The following is a 27,969-nucleotide window of genomic DNA, read 5'->3' on the forward strand; positions in this document are numbered from 1 at the left end:
GTTTAAAAAGGTGACTGGTTGACTGAGGAAAGACAAAAAAATGAGGAAAAAAGTGCAGAAACTCCTAACAAAAAATGTTACCTTAATGTGTGATATAGACTAAAGTACTCAAATACTCCCAGAAATACATGGGATATTTGCAGTCAAAAAGATGGTTGGAAGATGGAGCCATGCCATGCTGCCAAATATATTCCTTATTTTTAAACATCTGACAGGTGTCTTTGAGGTCAGGAGGGGAAAAGTTAACCAATATCATACAATTAGTTGTGATATGACACTAAGTGACTTAATTTGCACTCAAGCTGCCAGAAACCTGCCAGTAACACCTAAAACTGATCTTTTTTCTCCCTTCTGCAGCCTGCAGTGAGATCAGCTCAAGCCCCCGTGCCTGGAAGCTCCATTTTATTCTGTCTTTCCTCACAGCACTGTAAACCCTGTAGCAATTTGCACACCTTGGAATGATTCCCTGTTTAAGCTCAGTTTTCCAGTGCTCTGGCCCTGCTCCAAGTGAAAGTAAATCACACTTAGCCACATTTATTCTGCAAAGGTTAAGGAGTTTCTGCTGCTCACACTTCTCATACCTGCTTTATCAAACCTTGCACGTGACAAACAAGAACTTGTACATGGGTTAAGCTCAGTGTAAGTTGTCTAAATTAACTCCTGAAAAACTAACTTGCTTAAGTTTTTAAATTCTATTTAACTCTTTATATTAAAATTGAGTCTGTTGAAAACATAATGTAACCCAAACATCCATGCCATGGATTGTCACAAACTGATATTATTATTCTAATAAATAATTAGAGTAATTTCTTCTGATTTGAATCATTTGTGTTTCCAGTTTCAGATATTTCACAGGAAACTGTTCTCTCTGAAGTAGCTGTTTATTTCAGGAGGGAATGAAATGAAGATTTCTGTCTCTGTTCATGTTAGAAAAAGCTGAGAAGAAGAGGACAAAGAGCCAGTGTGTTATTAATTGGGTGCCAATGGGTGCCACAGGTTCTATAATGCAGCCAAATTATTGTGCCTTTATGTTTATGCAGAGTCAATGGCAATTATTTGGACAGACCACTGGCATTCTTGATGCAGAGGGATTTGGAGCCAATCCCTTGACTCAGGCTGCTATAAAAGCAGAGAAAAAAGCCCTGAGAAGTCCTTGTACTCATGTGCCTTCATATCTGTTACTAACCTGTCCATTTAATATCAGAGTTATCATGGAAACCCCATTTCAAAACCATAGGATTTAATTACAAGCCAGAAAATCCATTTGATACAGTCAAGACTTGCAAGAGTCTTAATATGACACTTTTTATCACTGCTTGAGACATGGAGATCAGAAAATGCCATCACACATTCAGAATTCAGCTGAGCCAGACAACCTGTTCAGAAGAAGAAATAATTGCATTTGGGTTTTATTGCTTTATCTTTTATCTTCCACTTAAAGAGCATGATGGTCTTTAGAGCAAATTAGCCAATTTTCACAATTAATTACACACCAACAGAAATGCAGCAGCTGCAGGAAATCTTCAGTCTCAGCATATATGGGTAGAGATGGGTAAAACATTGATGTCTTTCTTGAGTTCTTCCTCTGGGCTCTGTTCTGATAGAGACCATGATCTTTTGGAGACAGAAGAACATCCATCTCCAGCAGAGAAGTCTTATCCAACTGCCTCAACAGTTGTGTTTGCTAATTATGCCACTTTTCCATGTCAGTTGGATGCTCTGTGACACTGAGAGCCATGTGAAGGCACCTCTCTTACTTTCCCACCCAGCTCACTTTGAAGTCATTGAAGGCATTGCTGTGATTTTCACAGGTAGAAGAATAACAAGGAGAAAAGCACTTTATTTAATTGGAAGAGGAAGATGCTTCCTTGGCAGTCAGATTTTACACAAAAAATAGGTGACATAACATTCCACCTGCATCCAGGTAATTACAGACCACTCGAAGAAGTGGAAAGTTATGCCCTCTAGGCTTCTTTCTATGTAAAAGGAAAGGAAAAAGAAAAGCAAGTTTATTTTTCTCTGTTATGACTCCTGCTATTTAGTCTTGGCAGCTCCCTGAAAGGTTCAGAAGAGCAGGGTAAAAGTGTCTTGATGTAATATCCTCACTAGCTGGCACAGTGTAGCTTTCTTCACTCCTTTCCAATCCCTGATGTTCCCACCAAAGAGGTTCATTGATCCATTAATCTACAAGCTACAATAACCACTGTGGAAAAAAAACAACAAACAAACAACAAACTAAACTAACCAACCAAAGAAATAAAAATAAACCCCCCCCTCACAAACACAAACACAGGGAATACAAGTTTATTTTCAAGCTTCTGAATGTTTTACAACACTGGAGAGCAAAAACAATCATGGGTAGGAAAATACTTGGCAATATCCCTAGAACTCTCCTTGTCTGTCTATCAAAGGCCTCACTCTCTTTCTGTGCAAAAGTTAGTTTTCCTTATTAAATTCCTTGCAAAGAGCAGTTATTCCTGAATGGTTATCACATGGAGCCTTGGCCTTCCCAGTGTCTCCACTTTGGCTTCTTGATTATCAGAAATATTCTAAACTGCAGCTATTGAAGTAACATCAGAGCATGGGAGCAGTTTGGGTTTTTGGGGGGGAACTTTGAATCTTTTTTGCTACTAAAGAGACAATATAAATAGGCAACTTAAGAGGACATTTTTAGCCATTGTGTTGCAGTTCAGCAACAAGTTTGGCTTCTTATTTCCATGTTTGCTGAATCAAACCAAGGAGCAAAGCTTGAACAAGCTGAGTAGAGTCCAGGTCCCATTGCATGAGGATTGAATTCCAGTTTCCAGAGCTGGAGGGTACTCCTGGTGTCCATTCCCTGGGCACTTTACTCTATATGTTTATCAATGAAAGCATAGAAGTGAACCACAGTAGGTGATTTGTGTGTTTGCTGTGATGCAGAGTGTACTGATGAAAAGGTTATTTTGTGTTCAGAAGGCCAGTCAGTGTTTAATCTGTCACTACAATGTTTGTCCCATGGGCAAACTGCTGTAGAAGTGGAACCTCCTCCTATTTGCTCAGTGTAAACTGCAATCATTGCATTTCTTGGGGGGTTTGTTTATTTGTTGTTTTGTGAGGGATTTTTTTCCCTAACCAGGCTTTTATATGTGATTGCTCCACATCCTGAGACCATCTTCAGCACACAGAAGTGGTCATTTTTACTCCAGAGCTGGATGGCACAGTCCATCTTGTCCTCCTCCACACTGGCACAAGTCCATGTCTCTTACCGCGCCACCTCCGGCCAATTTCTGTTTGCACCTCAAAAACAAAGCAGAAAGATATTTTGTGGTTAAATACTCCTTGGGAGCAGAGCAGTGGGACAGAGGCAAGACAGGAACAGTGGCTGGAGAAGAATAAAGGTTTTTGACACTTCAGTCCAAGTATTTGCCTTTCTAGCTGACAGAGAACAGTAGGATCCTCCAGTTTCATCTGACCTGTCTCAGCATGGTCATCTTTCTGCACTGATGAAAACTGGTGTGGCAGGCTCAGAGTTGGCCTCCCATGCTGACAATGGTAAATGGACCCCCCTCTTCCTTTCAAGAGTTAGGGACATATTTTATTGAGTGATAGGACAAGGGAAAATGGCTTTAAACTGAGAGAGTGGATTTGGTATTTTACAAAGAAATTGTTTAGGCACAGGTTGCCCAGAGGACCTGTGGCTGTCCCATCCCTGGAAGTGTCCAAGGCCAGACTGGACACTTGGAGCAACCTGGGCTAGTGGGAGGTGTCCCTGCCCATGGCATGGGATGGAACAAGATGATCTTTAAGATCCCTGCCAACCCAACCATTCTATGATTCTGTGTGAGCCCACCCAGTTCTGTGTTCCTGCTTGATGACTTTGGGCCCAGCATCCAAAGCTAATTATTACAGCTGTCACACAATTAAATAAAGGGGAAAAAAAGTCTCAATTCCATTTTTAACTTACCTGGTTTCAATTTCTACCCTGTGGCACTCAGTCCACCTTCCTCTACTGCACTGGAAGGTCTATCAACACCATGACTGAGTTCTCTAACTCGAGCTGTAAAATATGCTCTCCACAACTAGAATATTTTCTCAGCATTTATTTTTTTAATCTTCTCCCCCTTTTTTAAAATAACCCTTTGAAAATTTATTCTACTCATGGTCTCACCATTGTCACCTACACAATTAAACATATTTACTCCACCCTGCCTGCTCTTCCTCAGTTGCTAAGGGGTGTTGTCTTGTTTCCATCTGCTTCTAGAACAACATCATCTGCAGCAAGTTTCTTAACCAATTTGTGGCTGAGAAATCATTCTGCTTTGATGTTTATGATGAGGGGAAAGCCAGCAGCTCTCAGGAGACATTTGCTTTCTGTTGTGACTGCTCTTTATGTCAGGTATCAGCATGTCCACGGAAACACAGAGTGGGTCCAGACCAGTCCCTAAAACCTGAGTCCTGTTGAAATTGTGCCTTCTCAGATGTTTCATAGGAAGGAAATTTCTAAATTGAAGGGCTGTGTGTCTCTGGAATGTCAGGCTGAATGTAAAGCTGTGGTCTGCAGTTAGAAGGGATGAGGATCACAGACTAATGACAGTATAGTCAATAATTCACAGACATATAGACAGTATAGACAATAATTTATAGCCATTAACTCAAACAAAATGCTAAGAAGTGTTAAGATATTTGAAAATATTTGATTTCATATTTCAGAAATTTCTGATAAAATTCAGGAATTCTGGACCACGACACCTGTAGATGATTAAATACTATTTGAAAGCTTAATAAGCCCCAGACTTTAAACTTAGAAAATGAAGATTTAGTCAATATAGTCCAGGGAGGGATTGAAACACACCTTTGACACTCCAGGGGATGCTCTTTGTGGGGAGGGAGGGCATTTATGGCACAGGAGTCTCCCTTTTAGGAGCTGCAGGTCAAGTCTTAGTGCAATCTGAAAGTGAATCCCAGTTATACCCTAAAATAGTTACCTCAGCTACCCTGGAGTCAGAGGAGAAGAGGAAATTCCAGAGTGTCAACATATTCTAAAATATGGAGAATAAACTTATGTTTCCTGCATAATTCGTTTAAGACTCATTCTTATCACAACATTTAGACCATAGAAATGGATGTGGATACTCTGATAAATGGAATTATTCCTGTCCCATCTACAGTAAAATTCCAAATTATGTACTCTATACAAACAGATTTATCAACTAAAAGAAATACTGAAAATCTTCAGAAGCATAAGAAAAATGCTGAAAAAATAATATTTAATTATTGGGAAGTCAGCATAAATTTTAATTCTGATTTAATCATAGACCTTTAGTGGATGGAGATCTTTCTGCATCACTACAGCAGTTTGTGTTTTCACATCAAGACCTAACAAGGGACATCCAAGCCCTGCTTTTGGACAAAAATATGAAGAAAGAATAAAAAATATTTGATGGATAGAAAAGTAGTAAAGGTTTGTTTCTCCACTAGATGGCTTCATTCCCATGGAGATAATTGAAATTTATCGACATTGATTCCCGTGTCCACAGAGAATGCTGAGAAACTGAAAGATCTGATTGTAAGAAACTGATTTTATGTTTCCCAATGGAAGTGCTGTTGTAGAGGATATAATTTCCTTACCTCTTGGTTCAGGAAACAGTAGAGAACTGCTACAATAAAGCCCTGAAAAAGATCAGAGAAAAAGTTTTGAATGTTAACACGGTTTGAAAAAGCCTTTTCATTACCTGACTTCATGAAGGTGCTGTTTGTGTGAATTAATGAGGTGGGAGGATTGCTGTAAACTGAAAGACACTTTCTGTGTCTCCAATAAAGCTGAACAGCCCATAAACACCCAGTTAGTGGCATTTCATCAAAGCCAGTAAAATGATGTGAATTCACAAGAGCAGATGATGGGATTATGTGGCAATTGAAGTTCTCCCACCACACACTTACAAATGTATAGTCCATTTTTCAGCCAAAAACTAATTCTTTGCACACAATAATTCAGAAAGGAAACAGACTTGAGAAGGAGATCCATGGATGGAGCTCCTACAGCTTTCCAGTCAAATTCAAAGTCCTTACAGTGTATCAGATGAGATCAAGTTCCTGCCTATTGAATCTGTTAAAATTCTGAACTGAGATAAACCCAGGACATTCCTAGGAGGTCAAAGGACCCACATGACCAGATACCAGCTGAACTCCTCACCCTTTTATTCATTAACTTATTCATTAAACTGTTCATTAACTCAATGGAAGTCCTCTCCCTGTGCAGAGGGCTGGGATCAAGGTGGGCAGGGTCTACTGGACAGGATGGAAACAATGAATTCAGCCTTCCAGAGGATTCAACCAGCCCAGCAACTGGATTTTTGGTGGTTCTCACTGGCAAACAATGGCATGCAGCTGTTTTGGGGGAGAGATGTTCCTTGGGAGGTTTGGTGGGATTCCCATATCTGCTTCTTGGACACCCTGAGGAGCAGCACACGGAGAGGGAGGGAAGCAAAGGGTAGTTGGGTGTTGCCTGGCTCATGACTCCTGGAGCCAAATGACCTGAGAGGCTTGTCAAAGCAGCCCCAGGAGCTGTTCTGGTTGGCACCAAACTCCTCGATCTCTTCATGCCCTGTGTGCCAATTCAGGGCAGTTTGGGGCATCCACCAAATATTTTGCAGGAGGGAAACTCATGTGGTATTGCTCAGGACAGAACTCTGTGTGGGGCTGGTACCTGCCCCAGGCACTATTCTGTGGTTATGTTTGCTTATCAATTTATCCTTTGCCAAAAAATTAGTGAGGGGGCTGGACCTACAGCTTCAATTACCTCTGGATTATTGAACAACAGCCCAAATCAGCTTGTTGGTGAAGTCAGGGAAGGTGTGAGGACTAGTACAGGTAGCAAAGATTTCCCACCCAATCTACACACTTATCTGAAAGCCTTGGCCTTGTATTTGCAAACTGCAACTTTCCAGTCAAGCCTAAAGCCAGGTAGGATGGAGGACACATCATCAGGGACTGTAACCCAGCAGAGAACCAGGAACTCGGCGAGGAGACACTGGTTTGGGGATCCAGTGATTTTTTCGTGCAACCCTACCTGTCCTGTGGACAAAAGGATTAAATTAGAAAAATTGCTAAGAAGGAATTGAAGCCTCTGTGGTGACTTTACCTGAAAAGATCCAATGCAGAGCTCCAAGTAGAGCCGAACCCCCAGGCTGGTGTATGCTGGGAGGAAGTTGAAGACGATATAATGGGTTCCAAATAATGGAATTAGAAGCAGAGTTGCCCTTGAGAGACGCCTGGCACAGGACAGGAGAAGAAGGAAGGCAATATTATTTCCCTGAATAAAGACTAATGCACAAAGTATGGCATGGTACTAAAGTTAAAAAACCCTTTATATATATATTTATAATTTTATATTTTTATGTTTTTAATATATATATGACATAGAAATATGCTGACTCCCTCTATAGTTCTGATATAGGAAAAGGCAACTACAGAGGATAATTTATCCTGCCCTAAATTAGACACCTAATGCAGATTCAATTAATGGTTTTCTTGTCTCCCCATTGATTTCAATTGAAAGGCAGACATCTGAACTGACCTGAATATATTATGCTGACCAGTATTAGGTGAATTGAGGTTCATCTTTTGGCTTATTTCCTTGAGAATGGGATAAAGTTATGAATTTCTAAAATTTAATGCCATTTAAATTGATCCTCTGACACTGAACAAGTGCTTCTCCATTTCAAAATTAAAAGTTTTTATTATTAAAAGAATTTATTTATAAAAAATATTCCATACCCTACCTGTACTGAGAAGAGTTATTGAAGTTGATTTGTCTGGGGTCTAGTTTTTTCAGCAAAATTCTGATGATGTTGATAAATAAGACAAAATTGACCTGTTCACAATATTTGGTGGAGAGGGGAAGAAAAAGAAAAGGTTAATATTTGATGTAAAACTTTGAAATGAAAATCTGGGCTTTTTAAAAAAATGTATTTATTTTTTATTTCAGTTATAATGTAATTTGTGCCATTTCAATGAGATCAGTGTAAGGTTATTAATATTATTCCTATTGGCAGCATTCGAGTATCTAAATAAGTTGCATTCCTTCTTAAAGAATTGGCTGGAGATGAAAACTTGAGAATCTGACTTTGTTAAACAAAGTGCTGTCATCAATAACTTGTGTGACTCTTTTATTTTTGTAGCTCATATCAGTTGGAATTTCTTCTTAGATGGCTTTTTGCTGATCTCTTTAGATATTGTTATTGGAACTCATCTGACTAAATAGCTCTACAATGAGGTATCTCCATCTCAGCTCATCACCCTGCTCTGTCTTTGCCAGCAGTGGAGACCTCAGCAGAGCCTCAGGTGGAGTTGGGGACGACTCATCTCCTTCCCAAAGCAGACATTTATTTTAAATCAGATGCCAAAAGTGCATATTTCTCTCTGTTGACGCCGAAGGAGTCTCTGAGGAGCATCAGCTCACTCCAAAGCTAGCTAGGGTCAAGCCTAACTTGCACATCAAATTTTCTGCAAGTGCAGTTTGGCACAGCTTTATCCAAAGTCTGGAAGGTTGCTCAGTTCCCCACCACCAGAGAGATTCTCCCTGTGTGTTTTCATGTGTCTGTGCACACCAGCTCTTCTTTAGGTGAGGCCGAATTCTTCATTTTGCATAAGAATGTTCTCTTCTCACCAGAAGGTCTGATCTCATTTTGTCCACCAGTGCTGCTTTGTGTCCATTCCACCACTGCAAACCCTTGACTTCAGATGTGGGTGTTAGAAGGGGGGAAATAATGGAAGTAGAAGGAAGTGCAACAAACAACTTATTGAACCATGACCAGAACTCAGCTTGAAATTCTTTATTCACATTATTTGTGTGTATCTTTAAGTCCCTTCCAACCCAAACCATTCTCATTTTTGTGCATCTGTCCTCCAGATAAATTGAGCTTTTAATAGTTGGCCCTAAGGTCCAGTAGCTGCTTTCTCAATCACTTCTTGGGTTTAATGACATGTGGGAGTAATAATATATGATAATCATTCAAGGCCCATCAGTTTGTCCAGTAAATGTCAGGCTCAAGAGTTATTACCACTGTGATCAGCTGTGAACAGAAACCTCCTGACCTTGAAAGTTTCTGTTAAAATTTATGGCTGGTTCTGAGGATTAATGCTAAAATTTTTTTTCAAATAGTATAAAGATGGTTTAGCCACTCACTGCCTATTAATTTAAGCTAAACTGATGATTCTATATTTGTTTGAAGAACATTTGCTTTGTAGGGGTGTCAGGTCTCTGCCCCTTTTAAATTTGCTTTGTATGTAAGCAAGTTAATACTAGAAATGTTATCATTCCTCTTCTTACATCTCATCAAAGAGTGACCAGATTTTAATTTAAAAGCCTTTTTTCTTCTAATTAATGTTGGCAAACTCAGAAGCACCTACCCCCACAGAAATGATAATAGGTCCTTTGATTAGCCACCAGTAAGGAGAGCCTTCATTAATATCCCAGCATCTGCAAAACAGTAAGTTTAGAAAAAGTTTTATGCATGTAATCACTGAGATCAATTAAAAATATGATCCAATAAGAGAGAATAATGTAGGAAACAATTACTTACGCCGTGTCTTCAAAGTAGAATTTTGCCAAGATCCAGATAAGGGTGAAAAGTGTTGGAAAACCTGTCAGACATTTAAACAAAAATTGGGGTTGTCCAGTTTAATCAATTAATCCACTGAAACTCTGCTGTAACGATACAGATCACTCATTTCAAGAGCTTGAGTTACCCTTTCTGGTCTGTTCATAAAACAGGAATGGTTTTAAACTCATAATATGAACTTAAAGGGAAATCTGCTGATTCCGAGGATGGAATGAAGGGAGTTCTGCCATTGGCTGGTGTCAGGCACCAGTGGGGACGTGTAAAGGGACACAGAAGCTCCTTTGCACATGAGACAGGTCTGTCCCGGAGGAATGAACGTACAACCTCCTGCTGAGGTGAACACAACTCACCTGAAGTTGGGACTTGGATGCAGAGAGCTCTTTAAACCCCAGGTTTATGTGACAAAGGTACTTTTTGCATGAAAATATATTTAGGAATTGCACTTACCAAACCTCAGAATAATAGTACTATTAGCACTTCACAAACACAGAATGTGATACACTCCATCTCAAGCCTTCCTTAAAAGGAAGTTCAAGCCTCCCTAAAACACCAAAGGGGATTTGTCAGGCTTGCCTTAATCTTTGGGGACCAAACGGATTTCCTCCCTCAACCAATCATAAAAATTCCTCTGGGCAAGTGCATTCACCTGCCATAAAGGAGTTTTTTGCTTTTCTCTTTGCACAGCAACTTTCTGGGGGCAGCCACTTAGTTTCTGATTTCTGGGTCACCATAAAGTTTTGAACAATGTGATTTATTCCAGATTACACCAGGAAGGACTGGGGGTGCTGCTGTGTCATGCCTGCCCTGTTAATGAGCAGATAGATCTTCTTTATTCCTGCAATTGCTCAATCCAAAAGATGGGCCATTGCAGCATCAGGACTACAAAAATTCCTGCTGTGATTCTCAGGCTGCCTCAACAGGAGCAAATTTCATCTAACTATGGTGTCTGTAATAGTTCCTTAGAGGGGGTTGAATTTTGGTGGGGAGAAGGTTGAGACTGGATCTCTCCCTGTGACTTCCAACATGTACTTAATTTTCCACTTATTTCACTGATACTTTAATGCTGTCCTTTAAAAAACATTGATTGTTCCTCACTATTTTGCATGTGAAACTAAAATCAAAGCAATGCCTAGGTGAGGTAATTAGGCAGATTAGATTCCACATCCAATATTTTTAATGGAATGGATCACAGAATCGTGGAGTGGGTTGGATCGGAAGGGACCTTGAAGATCATCCAGTTCCAAATCTCTGCAAAGGGCAGAGACACCTTCCACTCAACCACGTTGCTCAAACCCCATCCAACCTGGCCTCGGGCACTTCCAGGGAGGGGGAGAGCACAACATCCCTGGGCAACCCGTGCTGCTGCCTCCCCACCCTCACATTGAACTTCCCTCTCCCATCACTCCATGCCCTTGTAAAGTCCCCCACCAGCCTAATTATAAGCCCCCTGTAGGTACTGGAAGGTGCTCTAAGGCCTCCCCAGAGTCTTCCCTTCTCCAGGCTGAGCAGCCTTTTTTAACACTTTGCCTTTTACTAATTTCATGTCAAAGCCATACTTACCCCAGCCAAAGAGAACAAGCCACCAGAAGTATCTTCTTCCATGAGAAAGGGACGAGAGTAGTAGACAGTTCAGGTAAAGAGCCTCCACCAGCAGCCACATGAAGTTGGTCATCATGAAGTAGTGACAGAAAACCACCGAGATCTTGCACTCAGTCTAAGGAACAGGACAGTCATAGTTTAGGCATTGCTTGTGGACACAAGTGTTTGATTTGCAGATGTAGACATCTGTCATTCTGGTTTAGTTCTACAAAGAACAAGATCTCACTGTTACAGCACATTTACAATGAGAGCTTCACATGAAAAATGGCTTTCTGAGCAGTAAGGCTTTAACCATCACAATCCTTTTGAATCTCCACTGTATTTTGCTCTGTATCTCTATGCTAGAAATACAATTTGGGCTCCCAAGCATGTGATTTTTCCCACAAATTCACTGCTTTCAGTGTATCTTTGCTGCCTAATCCTTCTTGGACAAAGGTTGAAGGCTCATTTTTCTCCTTATGCTCAGCTCTAATATTTTGTGTGGCCAGGAGCAATGGGGAGGGACCATCCCACAAACCTCTGCTTGAAAACCACATTGCCAAGATTTGTTTCTGCGTGTTGATTGCTCAGTACCTTGAGCATTTTGTGATTTACAGATCAGAGTTTTAGTCAGAACAAGAAATCCAACATTTCCAGAAGAATCAGCTTTAAAAGCTGTCCTGTGAAGTACTCAGAGATCTTCACTTTCAGGGTTCAGATTATAGAAACATAACAGTGAAATGACACTAATTTTCCCTATGTCAAAGTCTAAATTTGATGTAGATCATAGGTTGATGCTTTCAGAACATAGAAAGTACACATTTATGGAGACAAAACATAATGAATACAAGAAATATATAATTTTCTTTACCAGGCTAGAAGGAAAAAAGAGTAAATAGTAAAAAAGTGTAAAAAAAAAAGAGCCATGAAAAATGAAATCATGTAAAAATGGCATGCAAAAACAAAAGCATCACAATATTCTGCTTTCCATGTGCTTACTGTGGAGAAGCTGCAGTGATCAATGCCTTCCTCTTGGAAAAGGACAGCATCCTTAATGAAAATGGCAATAGCTTTGAAGATAAATGTAAAAAAGAGCTGAACGTGGATGTAATTCCTGGGACAGCGAAGCCTCCTGGAAAAAAAGAAGAGTGGACTTTCTCAGCACAACTGGCTTGTGCTGGGAGTAATTAAAACAAGCAATAAGCCCTTGCTTCATCTCAGGTACTTCCAAACATAAATATAGGAAGAATATTTTCATCCACTGACCCTTTCAGGCAGAGAGAGAAACCTCCCTCACATGAAGCAATTCAGCCACAGGCTGCATCTCCATCTCCTTCCTTGTTACATGGAGGCCTGAGGATACTTCTGACCTGCCAAATTTATGGAATATGAGATTCCTGAAATTTGGGTTTGTGTTCAGTCCACCTGAGCCAGGCTTTTGGTTGGCATGATTTTGGGGCCAAGAGAAACCTGCATTTAAGGAATGACCTTTAGTGATCCAACTCAGACCGTGGTTAAACCACTCCCCAGACCGAGCAGGGAGGGATATCCAGACAGTTTTTCAAACAGAGTAGAAATTTCTTAGAAACATTTTCTATGCCACATGCCATGGATGAGTTAAATTACATTAAACCCCTGTGCAGACAACCTTATCCAAAATTAAGAGTTTTTTCCTAACTTTACCAAAGTTTCTTTTATGAATTAAGTGAAAGCAGTAAAAGGCTTTAAAACAATTTGGCGCATCTACTTTACATTCAATTTGATTCACCTTAAATTCTGAGTTAATTAAGTTTAAATTTTGACTGTAATTAAATACAGAATTACACAGCCTCAACTTTATGATTTCACTTGGCCATGAAGATTTCAGCTAATAAGCAAAGAGTTCCACTAAAGGCTGAATTCCATCCAGCTCCAGTAATCTGAGGGTCATCTAATCTCAAAGTTCACCGAGAGTGGCAGAATTTTATTACTGACCTCAAGTGTCAGCCCCATTGTTAACTCTAAATTTTTCCTCCCAATTTCTACATCTCTTTGTGTCCATTGTTTCTTTCTTTCCCCTCCTTTGGGCTGTTTTGTTTCCCTGAGGTCAGAGTGGATGTCAATAAATGGATCTGTTGGCTTCCAGACATGAACTAGGAACCAGCAGAGGTCAAGAAACTTTCCCCAGAGAACTCTGATTCTCACAGCACAATAATAAAACTCCAGCCTTTTTTTTTTGTTGTTTTGCAGAAATATGAGAAATAAACAAAGATTAATAAAATAAATCCTACACAGTAGCAAATATTAAATATACATTAAATGATAAAATAAGCTGGTTTTCTCTTGATACTCCAAACCATACCTGAAAATACCTAACAGATAGTTCAGTAAGAAAGAAATCCTACCAAATGTAGCCAAATTCTGAGATTGATTTTAAAATACGTCTTTAGTTATAAATCTTTTAGTAGTAATATATTCAATGCCATGGGAGCATTGATTCAGAATCGAGTTCTTTCTGTATATACTTATTATTAATATAAAATACTCTGAAGCCACAAAAGGCAAGGACACATTGTTAGTAAAAATATATCCTTATTCCAGCTAAAGAAAGTAAATTTTTCTGCTGGCTATTCTGTATCAGTGAGTTGCTGAGCTTTACCAATAGCCAGCCAGGGTTTATTTCCCAGCTCTGATTCTCTTTATGACTGGCTTTTTCTGATCACTTTTCATTTCCAGCTTCAATTTAATATTATTAAACCAACATGACCGGAAATTTTAATTTTTCTTCTTCTGGATTTCTATCTATATTGTTTTGTTATGTCTATTGTTTTCTTCTACAGTCTAAGATAAAGAATTCTGTGGAAAGAACTGAGGTCAGAGGACACCTTTACCTGAAAGCGATAAGAACTGTCACAGCGATGGTGAGTGAGGTGATGGACACGCTGTACCCCACGGTGTAGATGATCTTTATAGTAGAGAAATAGGATTGCTATGAAAGAACAGAATTGTTTGTCACATAGCTTGCAGCTAAATGACAGGTTTGTTACTGATTCTGGCAGCTTTGCTTTGTTTGGTGCTTCCAATCTGTTCACATCCCTGACTGCCTTTTCTTCCCCCTTGTAATTCCACAGCAAAACTCAACTTAAATCACTTGTCATGTTTCTTTTGTAAAGCCCCATTCCATAGGTGTGTGGATACAGCCCAGTCTGACACCAAAAGTTGTATTGATCAGGGTATTTTCAAGCTGATTTATAAACCATAAAAACTCAAGCCAGTCTTTCATAGAATCATAGAATGGATTGGGTTGGAAAAGACCTCCGAGATCATCAAGTCCAACCCTTGGTCCAACTCCAGTCCCTTTACCAGATCATGGCACTCAGTGCCACGGCCAAGCTCGGTTTAAAAACCTCCAGGGATGGGGAATCCACCCCCTCTCTGGGCAGCCCATTCCAATGCCTGAGCACTCTCTCTGCAAAGAATTTTTTTCTGATCTCCAACTTCAATTTCCCCTGGCAGAGCTTGAGCCCATCGTGCCCCCTTGTCCTATTGCTGAGTGCCTGGGAGAAGAGACCAACCCCCACCTGGCCAGAACTTCCCTTCATAAAGGTATTGTTAAAAATCCTATGCATTTTTATAAGTGTTGTATTTTATACTATAGTATATTTTATAGGCATTTTTACAAACTGTATTTTATACATCCTGTATTTTATATTTTTTAATCCAGATGACAGCTGGCTCCATGATGAATACAGAATTCTCTCAGCCTTTCCCAATGTTTCTTCACTTTCCTGCTCTCTGCTTCCTTCCTTCCAATTTTGACATCTAGTCTTCCTTTTCACTCTTACTGTGTTCTGGTTGATTGTTTCAATCTGTTGGGGTTTTTTGGCTTTTTTCTCCTCTGTTTTTCTTGCTGCCAAACTCAACTCTTACTCAGTCAGAATGTCAATCAAAACCCACTTCAGTTTAAGTGGCAGCTCTATCAGACGTGATCTCTGAGTGAGGAGAATTTGACTTCCACTATCACACATGGAAGCAGAAAATAGAATGAATAAGCTCTGGCTGCAAATCTTTCCCTTCAACCTAACAGGGTCTGTCTCTTGGGTCCCATTTCAATGTTTTTATAACCCTAAATCTTCACAGCTGGGCAGTGCATTGCTGCAGTTCACTCAGGGGAAGGGGAGATTCTTGTTTGGAGCCTTAAGTGTAATTCAGGCATTATATTTAAGGGTAGGGCTCATTTAATTTGTTTTAGGTGCTTAAAAATGAGCTGCCTAAATATGAGCAGCTGAGGTTGTGTAAAATGAGCAGTGTGAGAGCCTGGCCATGGACTGAACTGCCTAAATGTTGGCACAGTCCTGTTCCTTCTCATTCTGTGTCTTTTCTAGTTAATGAAGGGGGTGAAAGAACCCTCAGAAGACAATTAAAAGCATTGAAAGATGACACCTTATTGATCTCTGATAGCAAGAAAAAGGATCTCTCACTACATCTACCTTAATAAGTGCAGGTCATGGAATCCCTGACTGGTCTGGGTTGGAAGGGCCAGTCAGGGTGATTTCATTCCATTTAATTCCATTTAATTCCAGCTCCTGCTTTAGTGGAATGAAACATTTGGTGCTGAGGACCCTCCACCCCTGTGTGCAGATTTCTGACCATCCACAGTCTAATCCCATGGACTGAACATTTATTACATGCCAGATCACACCAGGTACCCCCTGATTTTGTATTCCAAGTTAGTTTTATCCATAAAACAGATTATGCTTTCTGAGAACTCTCCTCAGTGTAAATGCTGTTGGTGGGGAGAGCCCAGAGATATCCCTGCAAAGTTCCCACCTGATCCTCTGGGTAGTGATTAGCCTTGATTTGTACCAAAATTTTTTGAGATTGATGAAGTTGTATGATATGGACACCAGACATAGTGGGGTTTTTTTGGCTCTTGGATGAATTGTGAGTAGTATATGACTATCCAAATTCCTGACTGTGCACAATTCCAGCCAGAGCTGAGAAGTTCCTCAGAGCTACAAAGCTTGCCAGCAAGTCTGGATGCAGCCCTGCATGAGAAACATGAAAGCTGTGCTAGGCTGGGCTTAACAGGCAACAAATCAAATAGTAACCCAGAGAATAATCAAATCCTTACGTGGATAAACCTACAACTGAGGAGTTTACCTTTAGGTAAAATAATAGAATCATCACAGAATGGGCTGGAAGGGACCTTAATAATTATCCAGCTCTAATTTGTGCCATGGACAGGGACACCTCCCACCATCCCAGGTTGCTCCAAGCCCTGTCCAGCCTGGCCTTGGTCACTTGCAGGGATGGGGCAGCCACAGCTTCTCTGGGCAACCTGTGCCAGGAAAGAATTTCTTTCTAATATCTGACATAAATCTACCCTCACTGAAGCTTGTTTTTATCCCAGCAATGTAAGGAAGCAAAAAAGAAGGAAAGAAAGAGAAGAGTTGCATTTCAGCTTGTTTATTTATGCAGAGCAGCAGGTGCTGAGGCTTAGAGGCTGGAAAGGAAGTTGAGTTAAACAGTTATAGCAGTTAGCACAAAAAGTATTGGGAAGATGCCAAAATGTCTCCCCATGATAATATAAACTATGTTTTTCTTATTATTATTTAAGGATCAAGCTTATAACCTCTAGATATCACCAACTGTGAAAATCTGGCTAAAGAAATATATTAAGTCTGCATTACAGAGATTTAAATTTTGAGTCTTTTTTTCCCCTGTTGAATTAGATATTTTATGCAGGATCAGAAATCCAATCCCCCTCTTGCCCTCAGATATTGCTGAATTTGGAACAGCCATGTTAGAGCAGCACAACTCTGATGCTGTGATATTACAAATTCATCTGGCTGCCTGATATTGCTAAAATGTCTTCATTCATGTTTTATTAACATTTTATGGTACATCTCTAGCTGTTACATATCTGTGAGCAAGCTCAACAGAACTTCCTGATGGTTTGGAATTTGCAGCTGGCTTTGTGTTTATTACACTCTTACATATGAATAACAAAGAATTCTTAGTTATTTTCCAAAATAAATGGCTAGAGTCAATTTGGAATTGCATTCCACACTTAGAAAGAAATTGCAGCTTCAGCTGAGTTTCCCTCTGCAGTGGCCTTCAGGAATAGGAAGAAATCAGAACACCACTCACATATATTTATGTAACTGAACTTACTTCTTCAAGGGGAATCTCATCTTCCACTGGGCAGGCGACGTGGTAGGGAGGGAAGGGGTCAGACCAGCCTTTCCTTGTGCAGTTCCTTTTCACTATCCCAGCTGAAACAGAAGCACTTCATTTTTCCAATGAAAAGCCACATCATATGGAAAGTAAATCCCAGAAGACCTTTGTCTGGTGCAAAGGTTATACCAGGAGGAGAGGATCAAGTGTGTTGGCATCTCACAGAGTTGGGAGGACACTTTGTGTGTGTACATTCAGGTCATAGATACAAAACTTTATCTATAGACAAACAATGGGAAGAAGTGAGAGAACCAAGGTGACAGGGATAGAGGTGGGAAGGAATAAGGAATGAATTATATCAGGGACCAGGAATTCCATGGGAGAAGACTGGGAAGCAGCGCTCCATCATTCTCTTTTTCACAGCATTCACCCTTTGAACACATCCCTTCTCATTCCCACCTCCCCTGGGGCTCTTTCCTTGTGGATCAGAGGCTGGGATAAGCAGCTCCTTCTATGAGGATAGCTCATTTCCATATAAAGATTTGTGAGTGAGATGAAGGATAAATCCGAGAATCCATGGCAGGAAATGAATCTGCACAGATGAAAGGGACTGTCCTTATCCCCAGTTTATAACCAGCATGTGTTGGGTGAGGCAGAGTTTGGGCTTTGCAGTTTCTTTCTCTTGTGGAACTGCCAAATCCAGGTCTGTCCTGGAAAATGGTTTCCTCCTCGTGGGCTCACAGTTTGTTCCTTGCCACATTCACCCACAGAGCAAGCAGGCACAAGGCATTAGTTTGCAGTTTTATATTTGACCAAACACATATGCCAGTTCAAAGACTAAGATCTGCTTTGTATCTCCAACCTTGGTCTTAAAGAGCAATCATGTTACTCATTCCTCTGCCTTTCATTTCATCCCAAACAAATCAGAGCATAAATCTCAGAAAGCTCCATGTTTAAGTTCTGACCTAGACAACCTCCTTATGAACTTCATATAAAACTCGCACAACAGACTGATCCCAAAGCCCGTGGAAACCACAGGAATGACTCTTTATTTCAGTGGCTTCTGGATCAGAGCCTCATCACAGACCATAGATAGTACTTAAAATATGAGAAGAACTGCTAAGGTCCCTCAAATCCTGCTAAAATCTTTGCAGTGTTGCTCTGATCCAGCTGGAGAGTGGGAACATGCAGCGTTCTGTCTTCAACCCCACTTCACACAAATGCTCTTCCACACAGCAGAAGGAGCACAACCATGATAGTGCCTCACCTGGATCCTTCATGAAGTGAAAGAGGATGTTTGGGCATGGTAAGGCAAGAGTCTCTCCAGCATCTGCCTCTGGCCAGCACAGTAATTTGTCCCAAGTCCTTTCGCAACCTCAGGCAGAAGGTGAAACATATTTTTAAGCATAATTACATTTGAACAAAATAAAACCCCAAACCTTTTTAAACTTTGCCACTCCACCACTTACATATCTTATAAAAATAGTTGAGCCACAATTTTTATCCTATTATGAGAAATAAACACCCCCAGAGGATTATTTAATCTACTTTAGTTAAACCCACTGTGATAGACTGGGGTGGGGTTTTGAGATAATGCAATAAATGCAAATATATTGTGGAAATGGAAGGAGAGTGATTTTGGAAGAAACATCAGCTCACAGAACTTAAGGATTACCCTATTTTTAAAGATCAACACACCCTCACAAACATGCAAGCAAGATGCCATGATAGCATCCAGTTGGATAAGGTATAGAACAAGGACACAAGGATTGACTCAGATAAATTGACTGTTCATGTTTGAATGTGAAAGACTGTATTAAAAAAAAAAAAAAGAGAATTGAAAGGAATGGAAGCAGATGGAAGAAGAGCTGACAGGACAACAGGTATGGGGGACAATAAGTAAAGCACTCAAACACACACATTGACTGTCTGGCTGTGTCCTCACTCTGCCAGTGGGTCACTTCTCCCTCTCCTCACCCCTCACACATGGATACCTGCTGGTGTGGCATTGCCACGCTCTCGTGGGTCCTCCAGGCATTCAGCCTCCTTTTTCTTCAGCTCTGTCACAAAATCACATTCTGGGTGGACATTTCCAGCGACCTACAGGAAGAAGAGGTTTAGGTGATTAAAAAGAGAGGGCTGGATCATCAGCCTTTAAGTCCAGACCTTCTTTTGCAGCTAACAAGGTTGTTTTAAGATCATAAAACACTACCTTAGGATTATTATCCAAAGGATACCACAGGCTCTTCACAAATTGCAGTGCTTTGAGCAGATCAGAGAATCATAGAACAATTAAGGCTGGAAAATGTCTCCAAGACCAAATCCAAGCTGCTGTCAGATCCACCCCTAAACCATGTCCATAAACACCACATGATGTGTGTGAACCCAGCTGAGCTCTACCAGAGGCAGTAGAGCTCTAATACTTTACATCATAGCAAAGCATTAGGCAATATAGATGTCAGAAATGGTAGTTACACCTCTGTGCTGGAAAGCTTTTAAGATTCCTCTGGCTATGTTCATTCTCAAAGACCTCTTTGCTAAGACCTGGCTTTGAGTGCAGGACTCATTTGCTCCTTAACTTTATAGACACCATTAAATCTGCTCCCAGAAAGACAGACTGCACTTGGCCAGGCTCCTTTCCTGCAGGACAGGTTGCAGAGCCTACCTGGGCATAGACAAGCCCCTGCCAACCTCCAAAGAAACACCAGCTTGAAATCACATGCAATTACTGCAAAATTGGCTTCTGAGAGAGTTCTTCACTCTAAAAGGAATTAATGTTCTCTCACTTCTGCCATCTGCCTTTATTTACAAAGGGTGGGAGGCAAAGCTCCTTTCTTTGGAAAAAAAAACAACAACCCTGCACCAAAGCATTTGTTGGTTTGGTATGATGGTGCTCTGATGGCAGGAGCTGTTTAGGTGCATTAGTTCTTATTTAGACTTGAGGTTATTTGGGCACCAGAAGATAATTTGAAGGCATCCAGTGAACCTTGGCCACCAAGGACAAAGTCTGCAGCAGCCTGTTACACACCTCAGCTGCTGTGGACAATGAGCAGGAATATGTGTCTGTGTGTCCCAAAGAAAGGAATATGTGCCTTGTCCAACCATATCCACTGTCCCCAGTCCCAGAAGAAAAGTTGTCATCAGAGACACTGACTTAGCTCTGAGCCCTGTGGCCACTGGTGCTGGCATGACCTACTGGTGTGAATACAGACATAAAAACACAGAGACACAACAGAAAATGAACTCAGGGTGAGACTTGCATGATGAACAGATGGCTGGCATATGGCTCAGTTTGCTTCCACCCAGACAGGATTAATATTCAGGGAATTTTGAAAAGAAATATCTGCCTTTCAGTTCATTCAAAGGGCAGATTGTACCCACTCCAATAAGCTGGTGTTTCCCCTCCATGTTAATGCCCAAATCTCATGTTGGTCTGCAGAACATTTGAACTGCATATTGACTAACAACTCGATGCTCTCAGGCTGCTGGAAAACATTGGATTCATTGCACAACATTTGTTTCTCTGGGGTTTGGACCCTGGTAGTTGAAAATGCCATTTATGCCCTTCAAGAACATCTGCTTCCCATTTACTGCACTTGCAGGAGGATGTGGCTTTCTTGCCAAATTTGCAGGCAGCAGGGCCACGGCTCAGTTTAAGGCAGCAATGAAAAGGCTCTCGAGGCTGAATGAGGTTTGGTGTGTCTGAGAGGAGGGTCACTGTGAAGGGACGGAGCAGAGGCCACACATTGCCTTGGTCCAAGAGGTGGAGATCTGATGTGGGGGATGTCTCAGGGATGTCAGCCAGCTCAGTAACAACAAGGAGCCTGGAGAGCCCATCAGACCAACCCAGATATGGAATGATAGGTGGAATGATAGAAAATTGGCATCTGCCTTGAGAATCTTTATTCACTTTATATCTTTTTTCATGCCAAAATCTATTCTTTCCTCCCATATATTCACCCTGGATAGTGGCAGTGCTGGAAAGCTCCCTAACCATGGTGTGTGACAGCTCTTGCACAAAGTAGCTTCATTAGTCAGTAGAATAAACAGTCAAAACCATTTACTGACAAACCATTTTACAAAATTCTCTTCTTTCAGTGAACTGTGCCCAGAAAAACCTCAGTAGGCAGGAAATGTACCCATTTGCACTGTCCTAAATTGTTTCTCCTGGCAAAAGACATTACTAGACCTTGCCTGTCAAAACTCTCTTTGCTCTGAAATGTTCATGGCAAGAGCAAAGCTCGTTTGGCTTATTCACCAGTCCAGGAAAACCTTTTTTTATCCTTTTTCTTTCTAAGTCTCCAGACTTGTGACAACATTTTACCACATGCATCTCAAATAAAAAGATGAGGCTGATCAAGTCCTGGGTACTCAAATTGTTGCCTGTTCCTTCAAGGAAGCTCAGCCTTAAGGGATGCTGTCACAGGTTATGTACAAGTCAGCATTAACCATTGCTTGAGCAAGGTCTTCTATGACAGAAACTCAGGCAAAATAAATTAAAACTATTTATTCCACTCCTAGGCTGTGTTCCAGATAGATTCATCTCCCTAGAGCATTTGACTGCCTCTAGCAGACCCTCAGTTTGTGGAAGTTCAGTCAGTTTTTAAAGCCTTTAAAACCTCTACAAAAGCTGAATTCAGCTCTTGCAGAGAAAGTGTATGATCAGTTACACCACCAAAAAAAACGGGTGGCTATTTTTGACTATTTTATACTCTAATCCAAGGGCTTTGCCCATCCTCTCTTATAGGAAAATATGCAGCACCTGCAAGGAGATTTTTATTATACACTAACACATCAACTTTTTTTTGATCAGTGCATAATCATATAATAACCAACCCAACTTTATAGAAGAAAGTGCTGTTTTTCTTAGGCAAATGGGACAGGATCTTACAGAGACCTTCAGTAATATTTTTAACTATTAGCCTGATATTCTACTTACAAATCATACTTATCTACTCCCACACAGAGAGGTGGAGTTTGTCACACAGGTGATACAGGGGAAGCTGTGGCTTCACATCAATAAAAAGTCTTTTCAGTCACTTCATGGTGCTTTATTTTTCTCACAAAAAAAACCCAATCTGGTGTGCCATCCCTCCTGAAATATTCCTTCAGAAAAGAGATTCCCAGGAAAGAAGAAAGAATACAGAGGAAAAGGAAGATCACAAAAGGAAGATGTTGAAAATGTGATTACTCTCAAAATTCCCCAAGTCTGAACAAGCCTTTCCTGACATCCCTGTGATCCTGAAGGTTGGTTTACTACTCATTGTCCAAATCAAAATATTAACAAAACCTCTGGGCTTTTTAATCCTTTAAATATTTCTGACTCTGCTATAAACATCTTTGCTGCTTCCATCTGTTAACCTGAAGCATCTCAGCTGCTCAGGTATCAAATGATGGTAAAGTTCCTACAAAAACAGATGAAATTGTAATGAATAAGACTGTATAATCTGAAACTTAAGAAAACTCTATCAAAACTCTGCTACTCTAATGTAACAGCCCTCCTCCAGTTTTGTCTTGTCACTGTCTTAAAGCCTACACACACACACACACACACACACACACACATAATAATTCTGCCAATTTTGTTGGTTCTCTGTAGTGAGTGTGGGATAAGAAAGCAGTGAAATGAATTGCTATAAAGATCCTACAATGTGTGTCCCTTCTGCTGCTGTTCACACTTTTCACAGCATCTTGCCTTGTTTAACTGGAATCCAAGGCAAATAAAGAGAACAGAGACTCCTAAAAAAAAATAAACAAATAAAGAAAAGAAGAAGCTGTATCTGCCCATCTGCTCCAAGAAGGAAATAAACAATTATTGAAACACAATGTAGTAAAAGATTTTTTTTTTTGTTTCCATGCAATTACTCACAAGCACTGCCAGACTCAGGGTGTGCAGGGCACAGTGGTATAAATCACAAGAGTTCATGTTCCAAAGCAAGAGCCAGAATTCACTTCTTTAGCCTTCCTTAGCATTTTACACCTGCTTTTGGCTTCTCTTTCTGCCCTCAGTTGTGGATTTGAAGCATTTATCCTTTTGCACAGAAGTGACGTAACAGGACAGTGAAGTGGGAAATAAATATTAACAATGCTGGATTTAAGCTTTCCAACTTCTTGACTTTGCTGCATTCTCAGTGACTGGGCTGGATGAATTGAGTGATTGATGTCGAGATTATGGGAATCCTGTACCCTCCTAGACAAGACCCCTTTTTCTTTCTTTAAAACCCAAATAGTTTTAGGAGCTCTAAATGTTGCTAATCCCATATTAAAACAACATTGCTGGCATAAGAGACACCATCTCCTAAGTGCTAATGTTCATTTATTCTAATGAATGTGGCTCCACTGGATCTGTGTGGGTGTTTTTATGGACTGTAATGACCTTGGTGCTGCACTTCAAAATATATGATCAAATGCTACTCACAGGCACCTGAAAAAACTTCTGCTGGCTACTTGCTGGACATTGATTTGAAGGCAAAATTCATAAGGGATTTTTCCCACTTTTCTTGATCCTTCTGAAAGTTCAGTGTCTAAATCTCAGCTCAACTCCTTTAGTCAAATTGTCAAAATAGGTACAACCCAACTCATTCATCTCTTCCTCAGCTTTAAGGCAGGTCAGATGAATCCCACTCCCAAAACACCCATTCTCACTCAGAACTACATGAAAATCTATTTTATAAGGTTCTGTTGTCTAATTTAATGTCTAGAAATCATAAGACTGACTGCACACCAGTGTCAAAGCTCTAGAAATTGTAAATGAACACTCATAAATGTATTTATCATGGAGAAACTCTCCTATTTTTGTCTAAATACTCTCAAGAACTGAAAGATTTCCCTGCAGAGGTGTAACATGGAAAAATTTCAGCCCATAATGTTATATCTACTTTTCCAGTGGGTAAAGTTATGAAAAAAAAGCTGGTAAGAGAAATTAAACCAACAGAATCTTAATTCACTATGACACATTTCTTCAAAATAATGGCTGGCAACAGGATCCAGTATTTGCCAGTGTTTTGCTGATTCCCTCTCATGCCAATCTGAGTGAACAACCTGAATAGAATAGGGTTTATTGAGCCCAGAGAAGGCTTTGGGGTGAACTTACTGCAACCTTCCAGCACCTGAAGGGAGCTACAGGAAAGATGGAGAGGGACTTTTTACAAGAGCATGGAGTGACAGGACGAGGGGAAATGACTTCAAGCTGGAAGAGAGAAGGTTTAGATTAAATATTGTGAAGAAATTCTTCCCTGTGAGGGTGGGCAGGCCTTGGCACAGGTTGCCCAGAGAAGCTGTGACTGCCCCATCCCTGGAATGTCCAAGGTCAGGCTGGACAGGGCTTGGAGCAACCTGGGCTGGTGGAAGGTGTCCCTGCCCATGGCAGGGGGTTGGAACAAGATGATCTTTAAGGTCCCTTCCAACACAGATCCTACAATAGGATTCTATGAGAAGATATGATTTAAGCTGCTCAAAGTGCTTTCATTGGTAAGACCATAGTAGGGACTTTCAGCTGTTTTAAGAATATTTAATACTGTTATTATCCTAGAAAATCTAATGAGACTACAGTGGCCACTGCTGTCATTGCCAGTTGTTGCATTTGGACACATTTCCTCTCCTTTGCTTCCCAAAGAGATTCCAGTTTTAAGAAAAGAAATTTGTCTTATCATCCATTGTATTTCCTGCAATGTCTCAGTTCTGTTAAGGTTAAAAGTCTTTAGGCTGTCCCACAAAGGGTTTACTGATCATGTCCCCTACAGCCCCTTCAATCAGTGTTCGAAAGTGGATCAGAAACAGACCCGTTTCAGAGGAGCAACATCTCCCATTTCATGGGGATGCACTTTTTTGGTCCATGTATTAGGTGTTGCCGCAAAAGTCTGTAAAAAAAAGACTCCAAGCCAAGTTTTGTAGGAGATAAGATAATGGGCAGGCACTTTAATGAGCAGCCCCGCTCATCCAGGAATACATCGACGTGCGCAAGCAAGCTCTACGTTCTACAGCTTTTATAATATAACCTATCCAATCACTACTGTCCACATGTCCAGTTCCACCTCTGTCCCCTCCCAGTTCCCACCCCTGTTGAATTGGGGCTGAGGTCGTTGGGACCCTCTGTCTTCATCCACCTCCTCTGCTTCAGCACACAAAGGTCTCTTGGATGCTCTCCAGGGCTTTGGGTCACACTGCTCCATGTTTATGTTCTCTTCTGATATGCTTTAATCAGGTACCTTGAGGAAGAGACTAAATAGCTGGCAGATCTCAGCTGCCTGTTCTAGAGCAGGGGTAGAGATAGAAGGACTTTATGCTACAAGCTGCTAAATATTAATTCACTAAAATCTACAGCATTGCATCTACTGTGTTCCTAAAATCTACAAAATATGAAAATTGAGAAATTAAAAAAACCTTTTCAGCATCATAGGAAAAGAAGTTGCTTATGAATAAGCTCTTGGTGTCCACACTAGAATTTTCCATTTCAGCCACCACATGGGAATCATTCTGTCTGCTTATTCAGTGCTGCTGCAGTCATGCCTATAAAACCCACACAAGGCATTATTTGCCACTCTTCAAAGTACCAGAGAACAGAGAGAGCCCAATGTAAGATATTTCACAAGTTTTCATTTTCCAGGAATTGGTGTAGGGGGGTCTTACGCTGAAATCCACCACATGGGAACTCTGGTGGCCATGGATCATTTTGGAAAACCTGCCTTTTCTGTATTTTCAGCCTTATTCAGCCAATCTGCAGCACAGACATTCCATTAAAATGAGTTCCTTCCTACTGTGGCTGTTTTGTGCAAATTTCCAGCTGTTTGTGGTTACAGAGAAAGACAAGTCTAAAAGAAAATAATGGCCTTATTGGGTCCTTTTTTTTTATTTTGTTTTGTTATTCCACCCAAATGACTATTTTTTTCATTTAAAGAAAAAAAGTTTCCTCAATAACTAACAAAACTTTGAGCTGCTCAGTCTCACCATAAAAGCACATCTGAAGGACCAGTTTTCCACAGGCACAAAGTTCTCACTTCCTACCAGTTCTATCCAAATTTCTCAGCCTTGAACACCACCACCACCTCTGCAAGTCTGCTCCCACACTTCTCCTGGGCAGAGCAGGCACTTAGGAGATCAGTAATTACTACATCTTCTCTCCACTCATCACCTCCGTCATCAACACACTCCCTGTTCCATGCAGCTCCTCTGCCAAGTTTTCTAGCTGGTGGCATCTTGCCTTCAGGATGGCAGAGCTGCAGAGGAGAGATTGAATACGCAGCAAAAGAGCTTTTTTTCCCCCCCACTGGCTCTCTCAAAGGTGAGAGCCCGACATTTTCACAGCTGTCTCAAGGTTCCTCTTGCAGCTTTTTGCACAGTGGTTTTAGTTTGTGTTACCAACTCACATAGTTTGTAAGATACTGGCTGATTTCACAAGAGCTTGTTGTCTCCTCCCAGCCCTGCCACCCCTGTGTTTGTACTCCCTCCAAACATATATAAGAGCATCCCAAAACTTACATGAAACTCCTGGGTTGTTTCTGCCACTTTTTCTCCCTCTGCAAGATCCTCTCCGTTATCAAGGAATCACAGAATGGTTTGGGTTGGAAGGGACCTTCAAGATCATCTCATTCCGAGCTCCAACCAACCTGGCCTTGAACCCTTCCAGGGGTGGGGCAGTCACAGATTCTCTGGGTAAATTATTGTGGCTACAAGGACATTTACACATAGATAAATCTGCAGTTGAATTGTTCTGGATGGGACTTTGACCAACCTCGTCTAGTGGAAGGTGTTCCTGTCAATGGCAGGGAGTTGGAACTGGATAAGCTTTAAAGTTCCTTCCAACCTAAACCATTCCATGATTCTGTGATTCTATGATTTTAGTTGTGTCAGGATGGAAAGCTGGAGGAAACCTTGATACTATAAGTCATTATTTCATAATTCACCTAAAACCCCCTAGTTAATTAAAACCTAACTGATTTCATTGTCCCATAAACCCCAGGGATCTTCCAAATCTAAAAGTAAACCATTTGAGTTAAATAGTTGTAGCTTCTGAGATAGCATTGCTACAGTTTTGCATTTCCCAAGGATCAAGCCCAGAAAAACAATCTTGGAATTCAACACCGAGAAAAGAGCTACAAGTGACATTTTTCTTGGACTTCTTAATCCAATCAGAGGTGTCCAAAGTGACAGTAGAGCCAGGACTGGTTTTGTGGGCTACCAAGGTCAGAGCCATGAGCACAGATGACATGGTGAAGTTTTTAATATCAAAGGCAAATTTATAGTGAAATAAAAGGAAATTTCAGTCTCTACCATTGTCTCACAGAGTCTCTTATTGCCATGACAATTCTTTAAAACTATTGAAATTTAGAGGAAAGGTGTGGGAGGGGAGAGGAGGAGGAAAGCTGGGTCTAAGTAATTTAACCACAGCTCCAAGAATAGGCGATTTTGTTGTGCAGACGTGACAAATGAATGTTTAGTTTCAGAGGAAAAAAGGAATGTTTGAAACAGGGAAACTTCAGGCAATCCAGAACTTGGAGGAGTTTTGTAAATGGGGCCTTGAATTATTGTTTTAATACTGATGATCAAAAATCTACAGAGTCATAATCATGCAATTGAGTTAATTTTTCTTTGCAGTGTGAGAGGATGATCATTTTTCTCACACCACGGACGA

The 27,969-nt window shown here is 40.7% G+C and overlaps 1 protein-coding gene across 1 annotated transcript; it reads right to left on the reverse strand.

Moving 5' to 3' along the window:
* Positions 1-2,351: 2,351 nt before the first annotated feature.
* On the reverse strand, positions 2,352-27,546 carry GHRHR (growth hormone releasing hormone receptor). Its single transcript, XM_071560630.1, has 14 exons — positions 27,517-27,546; positions 26,817-26,864; positions 19,334-19,439; positions 18,607-18,714; positions 17,337-17,437; positions 14,051-14,148; positions 12,180-12,312; positions 11,163-11,316; positions 9,564-9,624; positions 9,391-9,460; positions 7,761-7,852; positions 7,121-7,250; positions 5,608-5,649; positions 2,352-3,276 (listed from the first exon to the last, which is right to left on the reverse strand). Exons 1-14 carry the CDS (start codon positions 27,544-27,546, stop codon positions 3,154-3,156), a joined length of 1,296 nt encoding a protein of 431 aa, XP_071416731.1. The 3' UTR covers positions 2,352-3,153.
* Between the last annotated feature and the right edge of the window lie 423 nt (positions 27,547-27,969).

Source organism: Pithys albifrons, chromosome 7 (genome assembly GCF_047495875.1).
Source record: "Pithys albifrons albifrons isolate INPA30051 chromosome 7, PitAlb_v1, whole genome shotgun sequence".
Lineage (NCBI taxonomy): Eukaryota > Metazoa > Chordata > Aves > Passeriformes > Thamnophilidae > Pithys > Pithys albifrons.